This window comes from Sus scrofa, chromosome 16 (genome assembly GCF_054392235.1).
Source record: "Sus scrofa isolate SSC_HxYL_T2T_F1_AM1 chromosome 16, Sscrofa_HxYL_maternal_Yorkshire_Landrace_v2.0, whole genome shotgun sequence".
NCBI lineage: Eukaryota > Metazoa > Chordata > Mammalia > Artiodactyla > Suidae > Sus > Sus scrofa.
Genome location: NC_139398.1, coordinates 46,726,481 through 46,750,736, shown reverse-complemented (window position 1 = coordinate 46,750,736; position 24,256 = coordinate 46,726,481). Strand labels below are relative to the sequence as shown.

At 40.3% G+C, this 24,256-nt stretch overlaps 2 protein-coding genes across 6 annotated transcripts in view; both read left to right on the top strand.

Moving 5' to 3' along the window:
- SLC38A9 (solute carrier family 38 member 9) overlaps window positions 1-15,407 on the top strand; it is a 118,625-nt gene extending 103,218 nt beyond the window's left edge. For all 4 annotated transcript variants that reach the window (XM_085002252.1, XM_085002250.1, XM_085002255.1 and 1 more), the window contains one exon: window positions 15,296-15,407. In XM_085002252.1, the coding sequence (XP_084858378.1) occupies window positions 15,296-15,323 (28 nt within the window). In that variant the 3' untranslated portion in view covers window positions 15,324-15,407. The remainder of the gene's footprint in view (window positions 1-15,295) is intronic.
- Window positions 15,300-24,256, top strand: part of PLPP1 (phospholipid phosphatase 1) — a 137,526-nt gene continuing 128,569 nt past the window's right edge. Inside the window, exon 1 of one of the 2 annotated variants that reach the window (XM_085001560.1) lies at window positions 15,300-15,407. Coding sequence is in view for 1 of the 2 variants with exons in the window: in XM_013984779.3 (XP_013840233.1) it covers window positions 15,377-15,407 (31 nt within the window). In the remaining variant the exon portion in view is untranslated. The remainder of the gene's footprint in view (window positions 15,408-24,256) is intronic. The other variant, XM_013984779.3, reaches the window with a different exon arrangement.

Sequence of the window (24,256 nt, the reverse complement as noted above, 5' to 3'; positions counted from 1 at the left end):
CCCTGGACTCAGTGGGTTAAGGGTCCAGCATTGCTATGAGCTGTGACATAGGTCACAGAATGGCTCCCATCCTGCATTGCTGTGGCTGTGGGGTAGGCTGGCAACTGCAGCTCTGATTCAACCCCTAGCCTGGGAGCCTCCACATGCCATGAGTGTGGCCCTAAAAAAGACAAAAAAAAGAATCTTATCACCTCAGAATTGCCGAATGTCATGTGACCATGTTGACTGAAAACAAAAGCACAACCTCAAAGTTGAGAATTATGTTTTACTTGGCAGACTTACTGAGGACTTAAGCTTGGGAGACAGGCTCTCAGACAGCTCTAAGGGACCATTCTGAAGAGGTAAAGGAAGAGTCAGGATATGTAGGAGGTTTTGGAAAAGCAAACAAACAAACAGATATTCAAATTTTTTAAATGTTCCTACTAATTAGAGAAAAAAATAAGACATTTCAAATTAATGAATACAGTTCTTTTCTATGTATGAGAAGATGCTGGGCTTTATGGAATTATTCCTTTGATATGTATCTTAACTATCTAGGGCAAGTAGTTTGTGTTTCTCCATCCATACTCCCTTCAGGGTACACCGCTGGGGGTGACTGCAGTGACTGATGGCTTGATGACTGCAACATCCTTTGTTTACTGATATGGCAGGCAACATTCTTTGTCCACAGGCCCTCATCTTGGTCATAAATTTGACCAATGTTTGGGAGGCATTTCATGACCAATTTTGTCCCACAGTGCTAATTAGGCCCTATTGATAAATTTCATAAATTTAGATAAAGATCTAAAATTCTTTGGATTGCCTGTATTACTAGTTTCCTATGATCCAGGAAATATTTTCACTTGTTGCTTCTTCCCATATGTACAGTTGTACTACTACAATTATTACAACTATTCTATGCAGAGTTATATATTTTGTTGTAATAGTCATATTATTACAATTATTATAAAAATTCTATGTAGAGTTATATATATGATCAACTGTCTCAAGACATCATTAATTTTATTGGAGGCCTGGTTACACATTGGGTAATGCAAGAGACAACAATCTTATAAAACAGACAGGGTATAAGTAATACAGCTAGTAACATTAATAAAGTCATAGTGCAGCAGAGAGAGCACAAGGCACAGCTCATAAACAAGAGAGAGAAAATTAAAACAATGATTAATATAATTAGTTTTCAGCTGATCAAAATAAGCCATCAGGTCCACAGGGGAGCCAGCTGGAGAAGGTAAATTCTGGAAGGATTAGGTAGGGAGAAAAAGATAACTGTTTTATCTTCTTTACAAAAGTATACTTTATCTATTTGTTGCAGGTCATAGTTAATAAGAGGAAAGATTTTCTAGAAAACAAAGATTAAAAGCCAGTATATTTCAGAAAAAAAGTCAAAATTATAAACCGTGTTTGTCAGTTCATTCAGTCCCGTGTAATTAATTCCTGTTTATCTGGATAAAGTCATTAGGTTTTCCATCAGAGTTCTGTAATTCCTTACCCAGGTCAGTGGTATGACCTAAAAATTATCAGAAACTTGTATTTGTCAAAAGCCCTTTTTACGAATCTTCTTGAACATCTTCATTTTATGAAAGCATCTGAGTAAAACAATGATTGGTTTATAAAAAACAAAAGACTTAAAATGGTATGGTTGAAGATCTGATTACAATGCAATTGACAAGAAACTTGGATATTCCTGTGACATACAACATTTTAAGACAGTAACTAGAATTATGACTGGTAACCTTATATCAGGACATATCAGACTTCTGGGAATTCCATTTAAATTTTGGTATATATTAAAGACATCTAACCTCAGGAAGTCTTATCACCACTTATTTGACAATGTTTCTCATGTAATTAGGCATAAATAGACTTAATTAGTTTAATATCTCTCCTTGGGGAGTTCTCTTGTTGCACAGTGGGTTAAGGATCCAGCATTGTCATTGCAGCAGCTCCGGCACTGCTTGTGGTGCAAGTTCAGTCCCTGGCCCTGGGAACTTACACATGCCACAGGCATAGCCAAAAAGCAAAAAATATATATATCTTTCTTTGGGATGTTTCAGGGGCCCTCTGAAGCATCCACATTAGCTGGAGGTCAAAAGAACTTTATAATTTGACTAGGGGAAGTTTGTGAAAGATATCAAAAGGTTTTAAAGTACTTGGTCAAATAGGATCATAGGTCATTGTGAAATAATACTTACTTATTCAACCAAAGTGGCAATAAAAGACTTTTAAGGCAAATACAGATCATTTAGAAGGCAAAGAAATTTACAATCTGTTATGAAAAGTAGCTTAACAGTCCAAGAAAACTTCCTTCTCTTAACAGAGAGAGAAAACCAAATTCCAGTCCTGCACCAGCCCACCCTCCTTAACAAAATTTATTTACTTAATTAAATTTAATCCAGTCCCATCCTACAGTGTACAAACCTCTTTTCTCAGAGCTCCCTTTCCATAAACCTCCCACAACTTTCTGTGTCTATATTAGTTTAATCTCTAATTTTTTGGTTCCATTTAGAAATAATCAGATCGAGGACAAAATTACTCCTCCCTTATCAAAATGTGTTTCAATTTCTCATACCTTCTCTTGTTGAAAACACAATCCTACTTTCCTTGCTTACTGAAATGTTTCCCTTATTATTTCTTGTAGCTTTAATTATATGTTAAAATTTCAACCCTTAAAAACTTTAATCTCTAGAGAAAACTGACAAGCAATAAGTAATTGTGAACTTTTTGACATGCCAGCACTTCTTGACTGGAATATTCCATAATCTCTAGAAACATACATTTTCTCATAGCATAATTTCTTTTCTCAATGTGGTGCAAAGCATGTATCTAACAAACCGCAATTAGTTTTCCTCTCTTAAGAGAACAAGAGTAGGTAAACTTAGACCTGTTTACCAGTATTTTATCTTTTTTTTTTTTTTTTTTTTTTCTCTTTTTAGGGCCACACCCATGGCATATGGAATTTCCCAGGCTAGGGGTCTAATCAGAGCTGCGGCTGCTGGCCTACACCACAGCCGCAGCAACACCAGATCCGAGCCACATCTGCGACCTACGCCAGCCGGGCAAACGCCAGATCCTTAACCTACTGAGCAAGGCCAGGGATTGAACTCCAGTCCTCATGGATACTGGTTGAGTTCCTCAACCGAGACAGGAACTCCTCCAGTGTTTTATCTTACTTAAAATGAACTTGCTATTCAATTGGATTCTCATCATTTAACTTAGTTTAGTAAAACTCTAAAGTTTCAAGTTACAAAAAATCTGGTGAAATTATTTTAGACAGACATACCCAAAACATAATTATTCCTAAAGAGTTCACTTGAAAACTCTTATATCATACCAAGTGAATTTTTTTCTTATTGCAAATTGCAACAGAAATAACATGAACTTATTGACCTTCGCTATAAACCTAGGTACAATAAAATAAGACATGTCTGCACCGATTAATTCAACAGGCTTAAGTTAGCCTTAATACCAGATATTAACCTAATATTGAATATTCCCTAGATCACATGAACCTGAAGTTCATTCTGGCCAGTTTCCTTCATATTTAGAAATATTTAATCTGTAAGTGCTTGCTTTTAAGTGAACTAAATAGAGCTCTTTTATAAATTTCATTTTGATACTATTAAGCAGAGACATCCCATGTATATAATATAAACAGAGCAGAGACACATAAACAGACAAAACTAGAGATCTCATAGCTTCAGTTTAAAAACTTAGTTAAAGAAAGGAAAATCTACTCAAAGTTTGTAATAATCTGTGTGGGAAAAAGGAATAGATATATTTATAACTTTGCTGTATACCTGAAAACTAATACAACTTTGTACGTCAACTATACTCCAATAAAACTTTTTAAAAATAAGTGAAAAAAGTTATGAATCAGGTATTACAATATAAACTTACTAGTTTATAAATAACAGTTGGGATAAGTTAAATTTGTTTCCTTAGATGACTAAGGCTTCACTATTTGCGGAAAAGACTTTTAAGATTTGTCCTTGATAAACCCTTTAGGAGATTTTGACTTAGATTTTGAGTGAGGGAGCCTTTCCAACTGCTTAAAAAGATTTTAAAAAGTTTAAAAAGAGCTTTCATGGACCAAGAAGGGGAGGGGGTTGTTTAAATTTCTGATCTGTAGAGATTTACAAGACAAAGACAGTTGCTTTTACTTCTCCAAAGAACTGTCCTGCATAAATGATATTAAAAGACTGATTTGCCCAACCCTATTTGTGCTTAGCATCTCAACCATCAATAAATGGTTGTTATTTTTTTAAATTCGGCTGCACCCTCGGCATGTGGAAGTTTCTAGGTCAGGGATTGAATCCAAGCCACAGCCAGATCCTTTAACCCACTGTCCCATGCTAGGAATTGGAACCCTCACTTCTGCAGGGACCCAGACAGCTGTAGTCAGATTCATAATCTACTTGCCACAGCAGGAACTTCTATTTTTTAAATTTTGTGTTAAAAATAATAAAACTGTGAGAACTGAGAAAAAGTACCAATTTTTATAAAGTTTCATCTCAATTTACTAACTTTTATGCTTTTAACTTTCATTTTCATTAGGACCCCATCAACAAGCCTTGGTCGTACAAGCCCTAGATTCTGCACCACAGCAGGAACTCCACTTTCCTTTATTTTTATCCCACAACCATTTTATCTATTTTAATATCAAAGGCTCCCTGTTCCCTAGTAACAGGTGAGCTGAGGGACTCAGGCCCTTTAGACAATCTTTTGACTAAATAATTGGCCTACCTGTTGTCCCAAGTAATTGTTGGCTAGATGACTCAGTGTAATTTTTTTCCAGCCGGTTAAATAAATAAATAAATTTAAATTGGAGTAAATAAAACAGACTTTTGTGGACCAATAAAAGGTCATTTCACCCATCCAAACTTAGGTAGTGTTGTAGCAAAACCTTTTGTTTTAATCCCATGAACATCCATTTATTTAGCCTGGTTTTTTTTTGGGGGGGGGTTTGGCCACACCCATGGCATTTGGAAGTTCCCAGGCTAGGGATCAAACCCACACTGCAGCAGCGACCCAAGCCACTGCAGTGGCCTTAACAAAAGAACTTCTACTTACCCCGCTTCTTAATAACCATCCAGAGTTTTTTTGTTCTTTTTTGTTCTTTTGGAGTAAGTCCCTTTAAAATTTCCACCTCGTTGGGAGGAAGTCTCTAAATTTTCCCTTCAGGTTTTTTAACTTCCCTGTAAGTCAACCTAATTGATATTAATAATCCTAATGTCTTTTTAGCATCTGTAAGACCCAGAGAGTGGAAGCTGAGATCCCAAATATGGCTTCCCAAACTGTTTTGTTTTTGTTTTTTTTTTAATTAGGTTAACAATTATATGTATGTATTTTTTCATGTTCTATTTGTTTTTTTCATAGGTACCAATAAAACTGCGATTTATAATGAGAGCTCTCTAAAAATTGACCAATTTAGAAGTTTCTCTAATTTAAAGGATTTTTCATCTGGCCATTAGAGTATTATGTATTAATAGTGACTCAGACCAATAAAATGCAAGAGATGTCCCCACAAGATAAACAAAGGATGTTGCCTTCACAAGTTCTAGAATATCTACTCCAACAAAGGATAAGATGACAAAAGGGAAGTTCTCATTGTGGCTCAGTGGGTTAAGAATCTCACTAGTATCCATGAGGATGTAGGTTCAATCCCCGGCCTTGCTTAGTGGGTTAAGGATCCTGGCGTTGCTGCAAGCTGCAGCGTAGGTTACAGATGGCCCTCGGATCCAGTGTTGCTGGCAGTTGCAGTTCTGATTTGACTCCTAGCCTGAGAATTTCCATATGCTGCAGGTGCTGCCCTAAAAAGTAAAAGGGAAAAAAAAGATGACAAAAGCCCCTGAAAAACAAGTACTCAGAATCTCTATACCTGGCTGCCAAATATACGTCACACGTGCATTTTCCAGATGACAGAGACCAAGCTCTCAAAACACACACATACACACACACAGGAAAATAAAGTAAAGCATTTACATCTCAAAGACCTGGGAAGAGAAATGAAGTTCCCCCTAAAAGGGCTTTTGTTTCTTTAAAATCAGAATTCTGAAAAGATGTTTTAGTAAACTGGCTTTTCCTAACTTAACTCCATATATAATGAAAGAGCTCCATCTTGGCCATTTTCAGGGCAAGATTCCCTTTAATTCCCAATTAAATAAGTACTTGTAAATATAGGTGTTACACGTACATAAACCTGGCTGGAGTATTAGTTGAAGGCAAAGCTGTGAAACCATCCTCTCACCTAATCACCTGATCCAGATTGCTCAGTGTCTCTCAACTGAGCAACTACCAGTCTCTTTCAACTGGGCTCCCCCAGTATCGTTCAAGCGGGGAGCCAAGTTCCTTGTAGATGCTACTAAATAATCTCGAGTTCATCAAACAATAATCCAGAGATCTGAGAACCAGGAGAGACTGGCCCACATTCTTCTGCACCCTCTGAGAAGGCAGATGGGCACAAGAGGCCTCTGCTGGTACCGTGACTCTGGTTCCTCACAGAATTCAGGCAAAGGAGGGAAGACTCTGGGTCTTCTCTCTGCTCTGGGTCCCCTTGTTGGTCTCCAAAAGTGTTGACTAAAAAAACCAACAGAACTGGAGTTCCCATCATGGCTCAGTGGAAACAAATCTGACTAGGATCCATGAGGACACAGGTTTGATCCCTGGCCTCATTCAGTGGGTTAAGGACCCAGCATTGCCATGAGCTGTGGTATAGGTCATAGATGCCGCTCAGACCTGGTGTTGTGGCTGTGGTGTAGGCCAGTGGCGACAGCTCCCATTCGACCCCTAGCCTGGAAACCTCCCTATGTGGTGGGTTTGGCCCTAAAAAGCCAAAAAAATATGACCTAAAAATTGAGAATTATGTTTTATTTGGCAGACTTACTGAGGACTTCAGCCTAGGAGACAGCCTCTCAGATAGGTCTGAGAGACTGTTATGTAGAAGTAAGGAAGGAGCCAGGACATATAGGAGTTTTGGGGTAGAAGAAATGGGGGTAGGAACATCAAAAGATTACTGCTAAATAAAGAAAAAAAAATCTCAAATTAGTGAATTTAGCAAGTTTCTATGAATGGGAAGATGCCAGAGTCCGGGCTTAGTGAAATTGCTCCCTTGATACCCATCTTAACTATCTGGGGCCAGTATCTTGTTTTTCTCCATCCTGAATTCCCTCAGGGTGCACCGTGAGGGGTGGCTGCAGTGACTGATAGCTTGAGGGCCACAACATCCCTTGGTTACTGATATGACAGGTGACATTCTTTGTCCACAATGGAAAGACTGTCATTGTTCTTAGGTTTTGTCTTTTTCATTTAAAAAATTGTTTAAATGTTCATGTTTTTATGAAGTAATATTGATGAGATACCTTTTTTTTTTTTTCGGCTTTTTAGGGCCACACTTGGGGCATATGGAGGTGCCCAGGCTAGAGGTCGAATAGGAGCTGTAGCTGTCAGCGTACACCACAGCCACAGCAATGCGGGATCTGAGCCACATCTTCAACCTACACCACAGCTCACAGCAACACCGGATCCTTAACCCACTGAATAAGGCCAGGGATCAAACCCGAAACCTCATGATTCTAAATCGGATTCATTAACCGCTGAGCCACGAAGGGAACTCTGAAACATACTATTTTTAAATAATCTTATTTGCTAAAATTAAAATTGCCAACCACCCACTTGCCAGTGACCCTCTCTTATGGAGAGGGTCATGAAATCCTAAACGCTGGGAGCCACTGATCACAAGCCCCCAAGACTATTCCCTTTCTAACATAGGGATTTATACAAGCTAGCCATGTTGAAAAGCCAGTGTAATGGCCAGTCCCCAGCAGCACAGGCCAGCCTGCCACTTTGTTGGGGTGATAGCAGAGGCACAGATTTCTCACGGTATCTTCTAGGGCCAGCTGGCAAATCTGGTCTCTTGTTCTCAGTGCCTGCCCTCCATCTCTTCACTTGACTCCCAGGATTTCCCAGGGATGATGTCTTAAGCATAGTCCAAATGCTTTCCTGTTCCTGCCCCTCCCTCAACACCAAGACAGGTGGAAGAAGAGAGGTTTTTCTTGCCCTCAGTCAATTCCCTGATCTCCTAATGCCCCTGTTATGGGGACCTCACTTTGGAAAAGAGCCTGCCATAATCGCAATGGCTATTTCTGTTGCTGTCACTGTTGTTTTAACTCCTTTGAGGTCAGAATTTCAATCTATTGTCAAAACTTATTGCAAATTATCCATATAATTCCATTCCATTCCTCACATATGTTCCTCTGATATTTTATTATCAGAGGAACATATGTGCATAAACATATGTGTTTATCTGCATACAAGCCCACTCATAAGTTGATGGAAACTCAAGGTACCACTAATAACAAATAAGAAATACAACTTTGGACGTGGTAGAAGATGATAGTGGCTAAGCTGAAAGTGTTTTAATAAAAAGAGAAAGGCTAGGGAATTTTTTTTTCAGTGTAAGAAAGGCAATTCATAGGCCCTCTCACTTATGAACATAGATTCCAAAGTCTTCTCAACAAAATATTGGCAAACTGAATTCCATAAGACATAGGGAAAGGCCATATATTTTAGAAATCCTTAATCTTCTTTTTTTTTTTTTGTCTTTTTAGGGCCACACCTACGGCATATGGAGGTTCCCAGGCTAGGGGTCTAATCGGAGCTACAGCTGCCGGCCTATGGCACAGCCACAGCAACACCAGATACAAGCCGCAGCTGCATCCTACACCACAGCTCACAGCAATGCCAGATCCTTAACCCACTGAGCGGGGCCAGGGATCGAACCCGAAACTTCATTGTTCCTAGTTAGATTCATTTCCACTGTGCCACAACGGGAACTCCAGACCACGTAATGTTTTAAAGAGATTAGACAAGTAGTAAAAATCAGGTCAGTCATTTTTTTTTTTTAATGCCTATTTCTTGAGCTCTGAGGAAAGGAATTAAACAGGAGCAGCCTTTTTTTTTTTTTTTTTAAGGTTTGGAGGCTGATTTTTTTTTTTATTAAAGAATAGTTGATTTACAACATGCCAATTTCTGCTCTAAGCAAAGTGACCGAGTCACACACATATATTCATTCCCTTTCTTATATTATCTTCCGTCATGATCTATCCCAAGAGACTGGATATAATTCCCTGCGCTATACAGTAGGACCTCATTGCTTATCCATTCTAATGTAATAGTTTGCATCTACTAACCCCAAATTCCCAGTCCATCCCACTCCCTCCCATCGCCCTCTTTGGCAACCACAAATCTGTTCTCTATGTCTGTAAGTCTATTTCTGTTTCATAGACAGGTTTATTTGTGCTATATTTTAGATTCCACATATAAGTGATATCATATGGTATTTATCTTTCTTCCTCTGACTTCACTTATTATGAGAATCTCTAATTGCATCCATGTTGCAGCAAATGGCATTATTTCATTCTTTTTATGGCTGAGTAGTATTCCACTGCATATATGTATCACATCTTTTTAACCTCCATTCATTGGGCAATGAACATTTAGGCTGTTTCCATGTCTCAGGTATTGTGAATAGTGCTGCTATGAACATACTGTGCATGTATCTTTTTGATTTGTAGTTTTGTCCAAATATATGCCCAGGAGTGGGATTGCTGGATGATAGAGTAGTTCTATTGGGGGCAGCTTTTAAAACTGAGTAAGATGAGTATAAGCAGGGAGCACCTTCCTGCCTCTATTTACACACACAGATTCCAGCATGGAAGATTAGAGATATTGATCTTCAGATTCTTAGATGCATTGTCTCTCCGAAAAGGTATTTTTGTTTCTGTAAATAGTAATTTCATAGTATATCTTTCGACTAAGTGACAGTATGTCCAAAGAAGCATTGGGCAAGAAGACCCCACTGGCTTGGCCATTCTAGAACTGACATTCAGGTGTAATGGTTTGCTAGGGCTGCTGTAACAGAGTAGAACAAACAGAGTTTAAACAATAGAAATGTATCATCTCACAGTTCTGGAGACCAGAAGTCTAAAATCAAAGTGTGAGTAGGGCTATTTCCTTCAGAAGGCTGCAACTAAAAAGATTGTTCCCTGCCCCTCTCCTTGGCTTGTAGATAGTCAGCTGCATGTTCATGTGGCATTCTCCATGTGTCTGTGTCTCTGTCCAAGTTTCTCCCTCTTCTAAGGATACTGTTCATGTTGGATTATTACCCACTCCAATTATCTCACATCTCTGTAAAGACCCTATCTGCAAATAAGATTACTTTCTGAGATCCTGGGTGTTAGGACTTCAATAAATGAATTTTGGGGAGACGCAATTCAACCCATAATACCTGGCAACCTCATTGGCTTCAGTTTTTCATATTTGGAGAAGAATGTTGGCCTGATGCCCCTTAAGGCTCTTTGAACCCCAGCCTTCCAGGATTTGCTCAGCCTTTTTAACGCTGCCAGGTCTGGCCCCCCTATTCACAGAACTATAAATGTGAAATTTTTCCCTACCCAAGCCTGCAAGCCAGTCCTGAAGGACGGGAAATGAATAGGGAAATGCTGCAAGGGTGGAGATTTCCTTTAACCTTTTGTTATTTGCATGAGTTTTGTAATCAGATAAACATTCAGGGTGTGGTTGTGAACCAGGGGTCCTGACATCCAAAGGCAAATCAGCAAACTCGAATGTCATCTGTTCTTTTCCAAATCCCGAGGTTTTATGTGCTCCAACTATAGATGACAAAACTGTTCCAGGAGAGCTGCAGTGTTTTGTTCTCCCTGCCAATTCATTAGCAACGGAACGGTTGCCGGGCTGTAATCCAGCCAGGCTGACATCAGTTTCCCAGTAAAAAAAAGGACAGAACTGGAGCTGGGTCTGTGCAGCCAGCAGGGATCAGGAGGGCCCAGCTGTACTGACACGTTGGCAAAAAAAAAAAAAAAAAAAAAAAGGAAAGAAAGAAAGAAAAAGAAAGGGGAGGGAGAGAGGAAGGGAAGGAGGAAGAAAGAGAGGGAGAAGGAAGAGAAAAGAAAGTGGGGAAAGTTTCTAGAAAATGAAGAGGCCACCTCAAGGGACTCAGATAGGAAAGCAAGAGGGAGGGGGTGCTAGGCATGGTGATAACGCAAATTAGGGTCTGGCCAGCATCCTCTTCAGTATTTGGAAAAAAATGGGGTTTGCTTAACCTATAAATAAAAACCATGGGTTTTAGAAACCTAAACTAAGAGCATGTGTGCAAAAAGAAACCTATATAAGGAAGCTGAGCTGGACTGTAGTTATGGGAGGCCTGAGAACAGCCCACTTCCTTTCTCTGTGCCTTTTTTATTCATCTCTAAATGTGGGGATGGTAATACAATTGTGCTCTTCGCAACTTAAAAATACTTTTCTTTTGAGTCACCTGACAAGATTTGTTTTCGCCTGCACAGCACTTATATCCATTAAGAGATCACCCAGAGCTCCTTATCAGTCTAGCAGGTCTTGCTAGAAGCAAGTCCATACCTCAGTCACCAACCCCTCACTATTTTCCTTGTCTTAATAAAGTGCCAAATTTTTATGGTTGAGCTATGTTTTATTAGGAGGTTCCTGAGCTTTCTTTCCATGGAATTTCTCCATTCCCACTTCTGGACTTTCCTCCCAGCTTTTATGATATTAGAGAGTGAGCTTTGGATGCTGCTTTATGATGTTTGGAAAGCCTGGAGAGTATGAGGATGTCTACATCTCACCTCCTTCTGCCACGTGGAGCAGGGTGGGGCAGGAAAAAAAAGTCATCCTTGTGGCCCCACTCCCAGCTCCTCCTAGGCAGATTGTGTGCCTGATGGGGCAGACGCATTCTTGGCAATACAGTGGCTGAACAAAGGGTCTCTGCCCACAGAAAACCAGGACACCAATGAGCTCATTAAAAATAGTAATAATAATAAAGTCTAGAGAGTTATGTGCATTGAAGATGAATTAGAACATCTTCCTTTCTTTCTTTCTTTTGGGCCAAACCTGCAGCATATGGCGGTCCCCAGGCTAGGGGTCAAAGTGGAGCTGTAGCTGCCTGCCTATGCCACAGCCACTTCTGCAAACCACCCCGCAGCTCACAGAAACACCCGATCCTTCACCCACTGAGCAAGGCCAGGGATCAAATCTGAATCCTCATTGATAATAGTCAGGTTTGTAATCTGCTGAGCCACAACAGGAACTTGTAGAACACATTTCAACAACTTTCTGTGGTTCAGCCCCATTTTCCAACTTGATTACATTTGGCATATGTACCTCAAAAGTTTACATTTTGCCATCTCTCCCTGAATATACCCTCAGATACTGACTCAAATCCTCCCAATTAAATTGAACTCTTGTATACTAAACCTGGCTCTGCTTCTTTAGAAATCGGTTCCATTGATTTATTCAGCAGCAAGGGTTGTATGTTTCCCATTCACCAAGCATAGCTCTCATTTATGGGGCTGCACAGAATAATAGGAAAGGCTTCCTGCCGTGAGAAGCTCCTGGTTCCAGGTCTCTGATCCATGAGGGCCCTGGGTTTGGGTTTTGACTTTGACTCTTTGAACTTACAGTACTCACATTTCCTTTCCAAAGAGGAACTTGGTGTCCTTGCTGATGCAGAGCATGTGTATCTGCCAAATCCCTGTACGTGACCAGATATCCGGTCCCAACTTTCCATGGTCCTCCTTGTCTCGGAAGCCCAGCATGGCAGCCCTTTGCCTGGAGATTCCACTTGAGTTCAGAAGCTCTGTCCACATAGCAAAGGTTATATACCAGAGCCTTTGGGCCTATGGAGCTTCTAAGATGTTGCTTCTGTGGGATATCTGCCCCGTTTGTTTCCTCAGCCTGACTCCCACTGGACTGTGACGGAGTTCTAAGACCCCAGTATATCTGAGAGCTCGTCTGTGACAAATCAAAGTGGGAGCCCAAGGAAAACATTTAAGCGGTTTCCTCTCTGAAGCAGTCGGTGGGGCTCAACTGTCAGAGTGGTGCCTGGTGGCAGCAACCCTACCAGGTCCTTGGGAGCCCAGGTCTACCCAGTAAAAATTCCTGGGCCACCCCTGTTTTGTCACCTTCTGGCAAGAACTGGGGGTAGGGCTGGTTACTGTGAGGTGCTGTACAGAGAAAGTCGGGTAAGCACTGTGCACAGCCTCTGCCTAAGAGGCAGTCACACCTCCAGGGCATTCCTACCTGACATCTGCATGTGCAGCAGCATGGAGGACAGAAAAAAACATCCTTGCAACCCCACTGAACCTAAAAGGGAGGAGATAATCAGACATCTGAATTGTGGTGGACTCTTACAAAACGATTATCCTGGACTCTTCAAAAATACCAATGTCATATTTTTTTAAAAAAGCAAGGGACCTATTCTTGACGAAAAACTAGAGAGACATGACAGCTAAGTGCCAATGCATGATCCTTGATTGGAGCCAGACTGAAAAAATATATAGCCATAAAAGACATCATCAGAACTATTGTGTGCTTGTGTCTGGGTGTGTGTCTGCATGTATAGGAAGAGACAGAAAGAAAAACAAATGTGACAAAATGCTAACAATTAGTAAGCCTAGGTGAAGTATATATAGATCTTTTTTAAAAAAATTTATTATAGTTGATTTACAATGTTCTGTCAATTTCTGCTGGACAGCAAAATGACCTAGTTATACATATATATACATTCTTTTTCTCACATTTGCCTCCATCATGTTCTATCACAAGTATATACGGCTCTTTTTTAAAAAAATGATTTTTATTTTTTCCATTATAGTTGCTTTTCAGTGTTCTGTCAATACATGACTCTTCATCATACTGTTTTCTCAACTTTGCAGTAGGGTTTAAATTTTTCAAAACAAGTTTAGAACTGTAGTGTGGTCTTGTGGGGGATGAATGGCAGTAAGAAGGAGAAGATGGCATGAACAGACTGGCAGGGACCAGGGGAGGCTTGGCAGTCCCAGTCAGCCCTGGACCAGGTCCCAGTCCCAGTGAAAAAGCAAGAACCAAAAAGACAAGGCAGGCAGACTGACCACAAACATAGGCAGGGAACCTACAGCTTAGTGCACACCTGGGTCAATCCCATCATCTGGGGGCCAGATGTGGTTGCAACAGGCAAATTCCAGACCCACTAATAAGCAAAGAACTCCCAATAATGCCACGTGTGGCCTGCGGAGGCTCAGGACTGGGAAATGCTGAATGAGCAAGTGCTTGGCCGTTGTTCCAGAGGCCAGACAGGATTGAAGCCAGCAGGAACCGACATGTCTGCCTGTTGTTGGCCGAGAAGCCCAAAAGCCCGAGGTTGGGGTGAGACCTCATTAGGAGACAGGGACCTAACTGGGTTATGTTTGCTCTTAACTGGTTGAATTTTGCTTTACCAGATTAAGTTACTGATTAAGCCCGCAGATGTCCCCCACACACACTTTCTTTTGTCTTCTATTCTCTATTTCGTAATTCTTTCTGGCTGTTGCTGTTCCTCTTTTGGTTTTATGCCATTATGATGTGTGGGAAACATTAGGAGACGTCTCTACAGCATCTTAAAATGCCTGAGTACAGAGATGAAAAAAAAAAAAAACCCAAAGCTACCAAAGCTAGTTTTGGACTCAGTACTGTAATGTGTCATTTCCAAAGGTCAGGGAGCTGAATGCTAAAGTGACCAAATTTCTAGGCCCTCTGGATTTGTCATCTTTTGGCATTTCCATGAGTTTTCTGGCCCCTATAGGAATTGCTGATTTCTCTTTCCCGACTCTCTTTTAATCCGAGCTGTCCTAAGCAGAGCTTCCTCAGTTCTGGACAGGACTAGCAGTTCAGTCCTCTCCTCTCTAAGGCTCCCGAGTTTTCTTCGCCTGTATGTGGAGATGTACAGTTCGGAAGGTCAGCCAGGGGTTGGTGTGACAGATCCAGCCAAGGGCCTTGCTCATTTTCCAGCATTCGGCTCAGAAACAAAGCAGCCACGACAAGTATTGCCAAGACCATGTGTTGGGAGCCAGGAGTAGATGAATCCCCGGTGTGAGTGAGGAAAACAGCCACTGAGTTTGCTATGCCTGTGATTAACATGCAGGATTCAGCTGGGAGAAGGCACCTCCTAAGAAACCTTAGCATTTACAGATGTGGATTCAAGCAAACCCCAGTGGTTTTCAATCTCAATCTCTTTCTCTCTTGTGCTCACTCTCCCTTTCCTTTAGCAGCAAATCCCTACTTTCAGGTATAGATTTTAGACAAGAAGCAACACACAAAAGAGAGAAGAACTCAGCCTAATTTTTGTGGGGGCTGCAGAATCTATGTGGCCCCTCCCGCAGTCACCCCAGGATAATTTCAGGGTAGTGTCTGGCCCCCGGGAATCCAGGGTTTGAAGACTGTTGCTTTGATCTGTTTTCCCCTCACACAGAGGGAATATGGCATCTTCTCGATCGTGACTCCTCGGGTGCTTCTCAAACAACACCTCTCCACCAGTCCCTGAACTGTTTTCATGCTTCAACACATACCAAGAAATTCATCAGGTAAGATTTGTTGTATTTCTTTTGTAAACGTTGGAAAGTGTTCTTCGATGGAAAATGAATCTAATGATAACTCATGATATCTCCCCAAAAAAGAGCATTGGCCTGAACTTCATGGATTTCATTCTCCTAGAAAAAAATGCAAGTGTGGTCACATGGTTTCATTTCCATGAGGCCAAGCAGCAGTATCATTCTCAATTCCTTCACGGGATGGGAGACCTCAGAGTGTGGCTCTCCTCACCAGGTCTATTGCTTTGGCTTTGTGTTAACATCTTGGATGGAACTGAACTTGCTTCATTTTTTGATTATTACACATTGTATTAGCTTTCTTTTCCTGCCATTGACTGCTAGTTACATCTATGATCTCAAACGTCATGGGATAGAAAACTGTGGGAAAGTTCATTTTTGAAGCAATGGAACGTTCCCAAATGTGAGAATAACACAGCAACCTATGATGGGAAAGGCCACTACATAGCTTTATTACATCAGTTATCACAATTGCAAAGACCCTTGGGATGGAAAAATTTTTATAAGATTACCAGTCATCCCAAAAGAACGAAGCGCTTTTAGTCATCCATTTTGAGTTTGTTTGGCTCACTCCTCAGCTACCTCGTTAGTTTTCATTTTATTTCACCAGTGGTTGGACTGTATTTCCCTAGGCCATGCCAGTCAGAAGGCTGTACACTCTAAGTATACAAATAGTGATGATCCTGTTTTTGTCCTTACCTCTGGTCTCCCATCAATGTCCCTTCTGAGAGCCCCCAAAGAGCATCTCACCTGGAAACACCAAAAAGTTTGGGACCACCTTGGGCTGCTACCACTGTCTTCCCCATCCTGTCCCTCTCCAGTGATGTCACCTGCCCAGTCCTGCCCTACCCTGGCAGCTGTGTGAAGGAGCCTCAAGGCTGCCTCCACTGTGCGCAGTCAGTAATTCCTCCAGGTACATTGCCACTGCCACCACCTCTGATACACCAGGGCTTTCGGTGTACCAGTGTGCAGATGAATGTTCTAGAGGTCATGAAGGGTGGGGACAAGATGGGAGAAAGTCTTCTCGCCCTTTCATGTAGCTGTATGAATGGAATGCTGAGGCAGGACTGCCTTTCATCCAGCATCTTGGAGTTTGTTGTTGTTGTTGTTGTTGTAAATGGAGATAAGGTTTGTTTTATAAGGTTGTTTTGAGAATTTTTTTATGGCCACACCCACAGCATATGGAAGTTGCCGGGCCAGGGGTTGAATCTGAGCGGGAGCTGCAGCAATGCCGGATCTTTAACCCACTGCACTGGGCCAGGGATTAAACATGCACCTCAGCAGCAACCTAAGCTGCCGCAGTTGAATTCTTAACCCACAGTGCCACAGCACAAACTCCATCTTGAAGTTTTTTGGGGTTTTTTTGGTCTTTTTGCCATTTCTTGGGCCGCTCCCACGGCATATGGAGGTTCCCAGGTTAGGGGTCGAATCAGAGCTATAGCCGCTGGCCTACACCAGAGCCACAGCAATGCAGGATCCGAGCTGCGTCTGCAACCTACACCACAGCTCATGGCAACGCCAGATCCTTAACCCACTGAGCAAGGCCAGGGATCGAACCCGGCACCTCATGGTTCCTAGTTGGATTCGTTAACCACTGAGCCACGACGAGAACTCCCATCTTGGAGTTTTTAAAGAGAGTAATCATCCTAGTCCATTCAGGTTGCTATAACAAATATCATAGACTAGATGGCTTATAAAAAACAGACATTTGTCATAGTCCTGGAGGCTGGAAATCTAAGGTCAGAGTATCATTGTGGTTGGATTCCGGGAGGGACCTCTTCTCTGTGGCAGACTGCTGACTTTTTGCTCTGTCCTCACATGGCACAAGGGGCTAGAGGACTGGTGGGGTGCCTTTGGTAAGGGCTTTAATCCCATTCATGAGGGCTCTGATTTTATGACCTAATCACCCCCAAGAGCCCAACCTCCTAATACCATCATGTTGGGCGTTAGGATTTCAACATACAAATTTTCAGAAGACACATTCAAACCACAGAAATCATGTTTTAGGATTTTATGCACAGGGCTTTTTCTTCTGGGACTCAGCCATGCATACATGGAGGCTAGATAAGGGTTTGGGGAGTCCTTTGTTTTCGGAACTCTGCCTCGCACCAAATGTCTTAACAAGCTTTTCTGTTTCCATCTCTTTTCCTTTATATTAATTCTCTCTCTCAAGTTCATTCTTTCTCTCTTTCTTTTAAATTGAAGCATAGTTGATTTACAATGTTGTGTTAGTTTCTGGTGTATAGCAAAGTAATTCAGTTATATATATATTCTTTTCCATTATGGTTTATTATAGGATATTGAGTATAGTTCCCTGTGTGCTGCAGTAGGACCTTGTAGTTTATCTACTTTTTATGTAGTAGTTTGTATCTGCTAATCCCAAACTCATACTTTATCCCTCCCCTACCTCCTTTCCCCTTTGACAATCATAAATTTGCTTTCTATTTCTGTGAGTCTGTTTTGTAAATAAATTCCTTTGTATCATATTTTAGATTCCACATATAGGTGATAACATATAATATTTGTCTTTCTCTGTATGACTTACTTCTCCTTTAGTAGGTCCTCTAGGTCCATCCATGTTGCTGCAAACCACATTATTTCATTCTTCTTTATGTCTGAGTGGTATTCTACTGTGTGTATATCTGTATCTGTATCATATCTTCTTTATCCATTTGTCTATTAATGAATATTTAGGTTGCTTCCATGTCTTGACTAATGAAAATTGTGCTGCTATGAACATTAGGGTACATACATCTTTTCAAATATAGTTTTCTCTGGATATATCATTCTCCCTCTTAAAAATCGATTTCTGACAGAGTTCCCTGGTGGCCTAGTGGGCTAAGGAGCTGACATCATCACTGCTGTGGCTCCAGTTGCTGCTGTGGTACAGGTACAGTCCCTGGCCCAGGAAGTTCCTCATGCCATGGGCACAACCACAAAAAAAAAAAAAAAAAAAAAAAAAATCAATTTCTTGCAGCTGAGTCCACCAAACAGGCCTGAACATGTCTGAACCCTAGCAGGGGACGGCTTAGGCTTAAGCTAAGGCCATTGCTATATAACTTTCAAGTTTAAATTTATTGCAGCCTCTTTAGCCAATATGTAGGCTTTTAAAAATTTTTAACATATGAGAAAAAAGAATCTATACATGTATATGTAACTGGGTCACCAAGCTCTACAGTAGAAAATTGACAGAACGCTGTAAACCAGCTATAATGAAAAAAAAAAAAGTTTTAAAATTATGTAAAAAATAAAAAATAAAAAAATTTAACAGATAATATCAATCATCCATTCCCAAATTAGTCATTTTCTTTTCTTTTGCCTTGTTCGTGTGAGCTCTTGGATGTCAAATGGTAGACTGGCAAGGCATTCCTGATCATTTGATTCATGCACATTAACTGTGTGAGTATGAATTTCACCAGGTCAGCATTCTGTTTGCCTACAATAAATTTACTCAAGTGGATCTTTACTAGAATATGGAGCAATTGGAAGCCTCATGTATTGCTGGTGGGAATGTAAAACAGTGCAGCCACTTTGGGACTCAGTCTGGCAGTTCTTCAAAGGAGTTGACGTGGAGTTACCATATGACCCAGCAATTCCACTCCTAGGTATATACATGTGAGAATTGAAAACATATGTTCACATAACAACTTATATACTAACATTCATAGCAGCATTTTTCCTCATAGCCCCAAAGCGGAAATATAAATAGCCATCCCACTGGTGAATGGATAAATAAAATGGGATATATGCATGCAATGGACTATTATTCAGACGCATAAAGGAATGAAGTGTGGACATATGCTACAATTAGGATGAACTTATTTTTTTAACAGAATTCTATGTATTTCACTAAATAAATGAGAATATATTTTTTGTTTTCTTTTCCTGTTGGTTTCATCAGGTAAGACAGAAAAAATGGTGGGGTTTGTTTTAATTGACATGCAATTCACATAGCATAACAGCCCCCCTTTTAATGCATACAATTCAGTGATTTTTTAGTATATTCACAGGTATCTGCAGCCATAACCATTATCTAGTTCCAGAACATTCTCATCACCCCCCAAAGAAACCACAAACCAGTTAGCAGTCAGTCTACATTTCCCTACCCTCCAACCCCTGGCAACTTCAAGCTTACTTTCTGCCTTGATGGATTTGCCTATTCTGGAGATTTCAAATATGTGAAATCATACAAGATGTGGCCTTTTGCATCTCCTTTCTTCCACTTAGCATAACATCTTCAAGCTTTATCCAAACTGTGACCAAGACACATACAGCGCTGCCTTCACAGGGAGACAGGGGAATTCAATACGGCTTGAAAGTGGCTGTGCCTTGGCCGGCATGTAGCTTCGTGGGAGCACATGGGAAGAACACCATTCAGATGTGAGGGACCAGGGAAATCTTTCTGGAGCCTTTGCTTCCTGCTAGAGGCCTGAAGGTGAGCCAGAGTCAGGGACGCAAAGAGCAGGGTGGAGAAAGGGGAAATGGCATATGCAAGGACAAGAAGGCAGCGTATTCTGGGAACTAAAACAATTCAGGTCAAATCTAAACATTTGGTCTGTGCTGAGTCCAGACTATTATGTTTAGGAATTCAGCACTTTTGCCAGGGCTCCAGCTTGCTCAAACTTTACGCTGTGTGTCAGAATGTTTTCAGTTGCAAGTAACAGGGATTGTGACTCCCATATGCTTAGAGATTAAGGACATTTATTATCTCATATGACAGAAAGGCTAGAGGGTGGGCAGACTTCAGAGCTGCTGGACTCAGTGGATTAATAATGTTATTAGGGATCCAGCTGCTTTCTGTCTGTCTGTCTCTCTTTGCTAACTACCTGTTAAGCTTCTGTCAAGGCAAGTTCCCCCTTGAGGCCACAAAACCTGGGACAACATGTTTCCCTGTCCTTTTTCAAAGGGAGAGACACTTATTTCTCTTTTCTGAAAGCCCCGTCGAGCCATCTCATTGGCACAATTTCCTGAATGGAGTCCTGGTGAGGGAGTATTACCATGAGTGACTTGGATTATATCTAGTGATAGATTGAGCTTTGGGGAGTCAAGCTCGGTGTGACCACACTAGGGACCCTAAACACAGTTGAGTGCCTTGGACTGGCATTCACCAGCAGCTGCTTTGGGGTCCATCTCCCACTTTTGTATCCAAAAATATATCCAAGTCCAACTTCAATGTAAATGAGTAATGTGGTTTTTATTGCACAGGGTTCGTGAGAACCAGCTATCATACTGAAAAACTTCCTAAAAATTATCTATAAATCTTTCTCTTCTCTCAAATTTCCATTCCTCACCACAGCCACCACATCTCTTTCTCTCTGCCCCATCTTCCTCACCGGACATCTTACAACCAAACTGGTTGTTACCTCTTTTCCCACTCCTTTTCTTTGAATCACTCAGCTTGCATTTTCTACCTAACAGAAACTACGGCTCCCCCAGGCAAAGGAACAGAATTTCAGGTCTTTCTACTGTTCCTCTCACATATCCCTGACATCCTCAGTTTACTCTGCTAAGACTCCAGTAGGCCATCTGCATGCTTATATTGGTCATTCTGCATGCAAAGATCTGTCCCGATCACTTCAAGCTCTTTCAACTCAATAAGCTTATTAATCATCAATCATTGTTAAAAGTTATGGATAGTGCTATGTGGGGAAAAAAGGAACTTCAATATGGGTAAAAACCACAAACCATGTTCAAAGGCAAACCAAAAATTGAGTATTCTTTTAAAATACATGACAATCCCCTTAGTGTACAGAATTACTTTTACAAACCACTAAGAAAAAAATGAACATATCAAGCAGAAATATATGAGCTGTCAATGTACAAAAGAGAAAGAAAGAAAGAGATAACACCTATCTTAATTTTTGCCTATCAGATTGTCAAATATTTAAAAAATTACTAACACCTAGTGTTGGCAAGACTTTGGATCAGTAAGTGCTGTGGATAAGATGTCATTTGGAACAACTCTGAAAGTCAGTCTGCATTTGTGTCAGTATTTAAATATATATTTCCTTTTTTTGTATTTACTTATTTTTTTTGGCTGCACCCGAAGCATGTGGAAGTTTCCAGGCCAGGGATCAAACCTGCACCACAACAAAGACCCAAGCCACCACAGCGACAACATGGAATCCTTAACCCACTGTGCCACAAGAGAACTCCAAAATATATTTACTTTTAGTCAAATAATTAACATTTCTAGGAATTTATTCTAAGAAACTAATAAAGCAAAGGCACAAAAATGCATGTACAGGATATTCATCATAACTCTTTATAATAGCAAAATTGAAGACTATACTGTCTAGTTATAGGTGGTTAAATAAATGAATTATGGTAAATTTGTGTTTGTAAAGACTTGCTTATCTCTCGAGATTCTGGTGCAGTAATTGGTCCATATATGAAAATTTATTGAATAAGTGAACAAATATGGTATATATTATTTAGCCATTACAAATGATGAGGCAAATTTATATTTACTGAAATAGAAAGCTATCTGTCAACTACTGTTAAAAGGAAAAGCACATTATAAAACTGCATAAATAGAATAATTTCATTTTTGTATAAAAAAGCATGTGTGTGTATATATACACAGAAAAAGTTTAGGAGGATATATAACAAAATATAAGTTGTGGTCCTTTCTAAATGGTGAGATTATAGGTGGGTTTGTTTTTCTGTTTTTGTTTTGTTTTGTTTTGCTTTGTTTGCATTCTTATTTTTACCTTTAAGTAATGTCTGGATTTTTTACTATTAGCATATATTACTTTTATGTAAGAAAAAGAAAATAAATATATTCATTTAGAATATATCTCTATGAATACATGTGCTATTGAGACATATATACATGAAAGTAAGCATAAAGCACTTTGTGGTTTTACATAAGTTTCCAGGATAACCTGAAAATGACAAAGTCCTTATAGAAGCTTGCCACCAGGAAAACTCAACAAATTGTCAAATTTTTTTTCAAAGAAAATACAAAAAGTCACAGAGAGTACTCGGTACTAGGTGGACAGGGAGGTGGATGGTCCTGCCTTAGCCTTTGTCAAGGGACCTTTCCTGGGTCACATGATATAGAGACCCCAGCTGTGGTCCTCCTCTGGCCATCATTCTCTCCACAGAGCCAGCAATCCAGGAGCCAAGCTCACCCACTTCTAAATCATGCTCCAAGCATCTAGAAACTGGAATTGGAACAGGGCCCTGCACCTGCTTCTCGCACAGACCTATTCCCTAAATATGACCTCCAGACACTGTGCTGGTAGTGTGCACTTTCCTAGCCTAAGAGGTGGCCAAGGGGTGGCCTCTATGGAGGTATAGGTTTCTGGAGTGTCCACACACATATGTGCAAGAATCCCAGGAGTGGAACCTGGGTCGGTCAAGGAATGCAAAGAGAATGGGAAGGAGGCCAGAGGCTGATTTTCCACATTCTAGTGTGGAACTCTGAGGATGCTGATAATGCTAAACCTCAAGCCAGTCTTCCAGGTCATTATGAAGGTATACTTGTAAAGAAAAGAGAATGAAATACTCTATGTACAGTATGTTGACTTGATTTATAACTTTTAAAGTTAGAAACATTGTATGTGGGCCTTCACTTGTATTCTTACTGTGGGTTCCACAAACATTAGGGACAAGCTGGAGGTAGAAAACAAATCAAGTAGACTAGTTTGAAATCTGAGGAATACCATAATCATTTGAGTTGAGCTGCAGAAGAGTGTGGTTGGTGCTCACTCTATAGCTTCAAGGACAACTTGTCTAGATCTGTCAGATGCTATCTATGGCTTCCCAGTACATCTACTGGTGCCATCTGGACTCTAGTGAACATGGAAAGCAGAGAACCAATGATGAAAGGCCTAGGATATACTTAGTCCTTCAGTGGACTAAGGACTAAGAACTATTGATAGGCTAAATACTCGCCAAGAATGGACAATAGGATTCCCAAGCACTTGGAGCCTCAAGCTATGGAGATACTTGGGGCTTCTTTGGAAAAGAAAAACTGGCTTCCCATACTCCTTTTTAGAAAAGCACTGCTTCCTGGGAGTATTGACTTCGTATTATGCATGAGTTTAAGGAAGAGTCAAAAATAATAACAAAGGACAATTAATAGAAAAGGAAATGCAATTAATTTTAAATATATAAAATATTTTCCACCTCACAATAAGAAAAATAATAAAGTATACTTTTCAGATATGTTATCAAAGATCAAATGATTTGATAATAAACAGAATTAGGTTGGATAGTAGTCAATTGGCATCACATGCATTTTTGGTGGAAGTAAAGTGATACATCCTCTTTGAGGTTATGCTTTGGCAACATTTATCAGAAAGCAAAATGTACATAATCTGGCACAGCTATAGCCCCTCAAGAAATGTATCAGATAGATACATACCTCCTTGCTAACATGTACAAAGAAATTTGCAACTTGTGTATTGTGTGTAGTAGGGGAAGATTGGAAATAGCTTAAAAGTTCATCCGTAGGATATTGGTTAAGTTAATTAGGCTTCATCCGTTCAGTGGAATGCTATATTACTGTTAAAAAAAGAAATAAGTTGCTTTACAAACTGCTTACAATATGTTTCAAGGTAAGTGGAGAAAAAATTGCCGCAAAGAATAATACTGGAACAACTGGAAAACTTTATATTTGGATTATATATTAGATAGTAGTATTGTGTCTATGCTAAATTTCTTGAATTAGATCATTGTACCATAGTTAGGAAAGGGGATGTCCTTGTTCTTAGGAGATACACAAACGAGTATTTAGGGCTGAAGATGTCTGCAACTCACTCTGAAATGGTTCAGCAATCATCATCATCATCAAAATTAGGAGTTCCTGCTGTGGC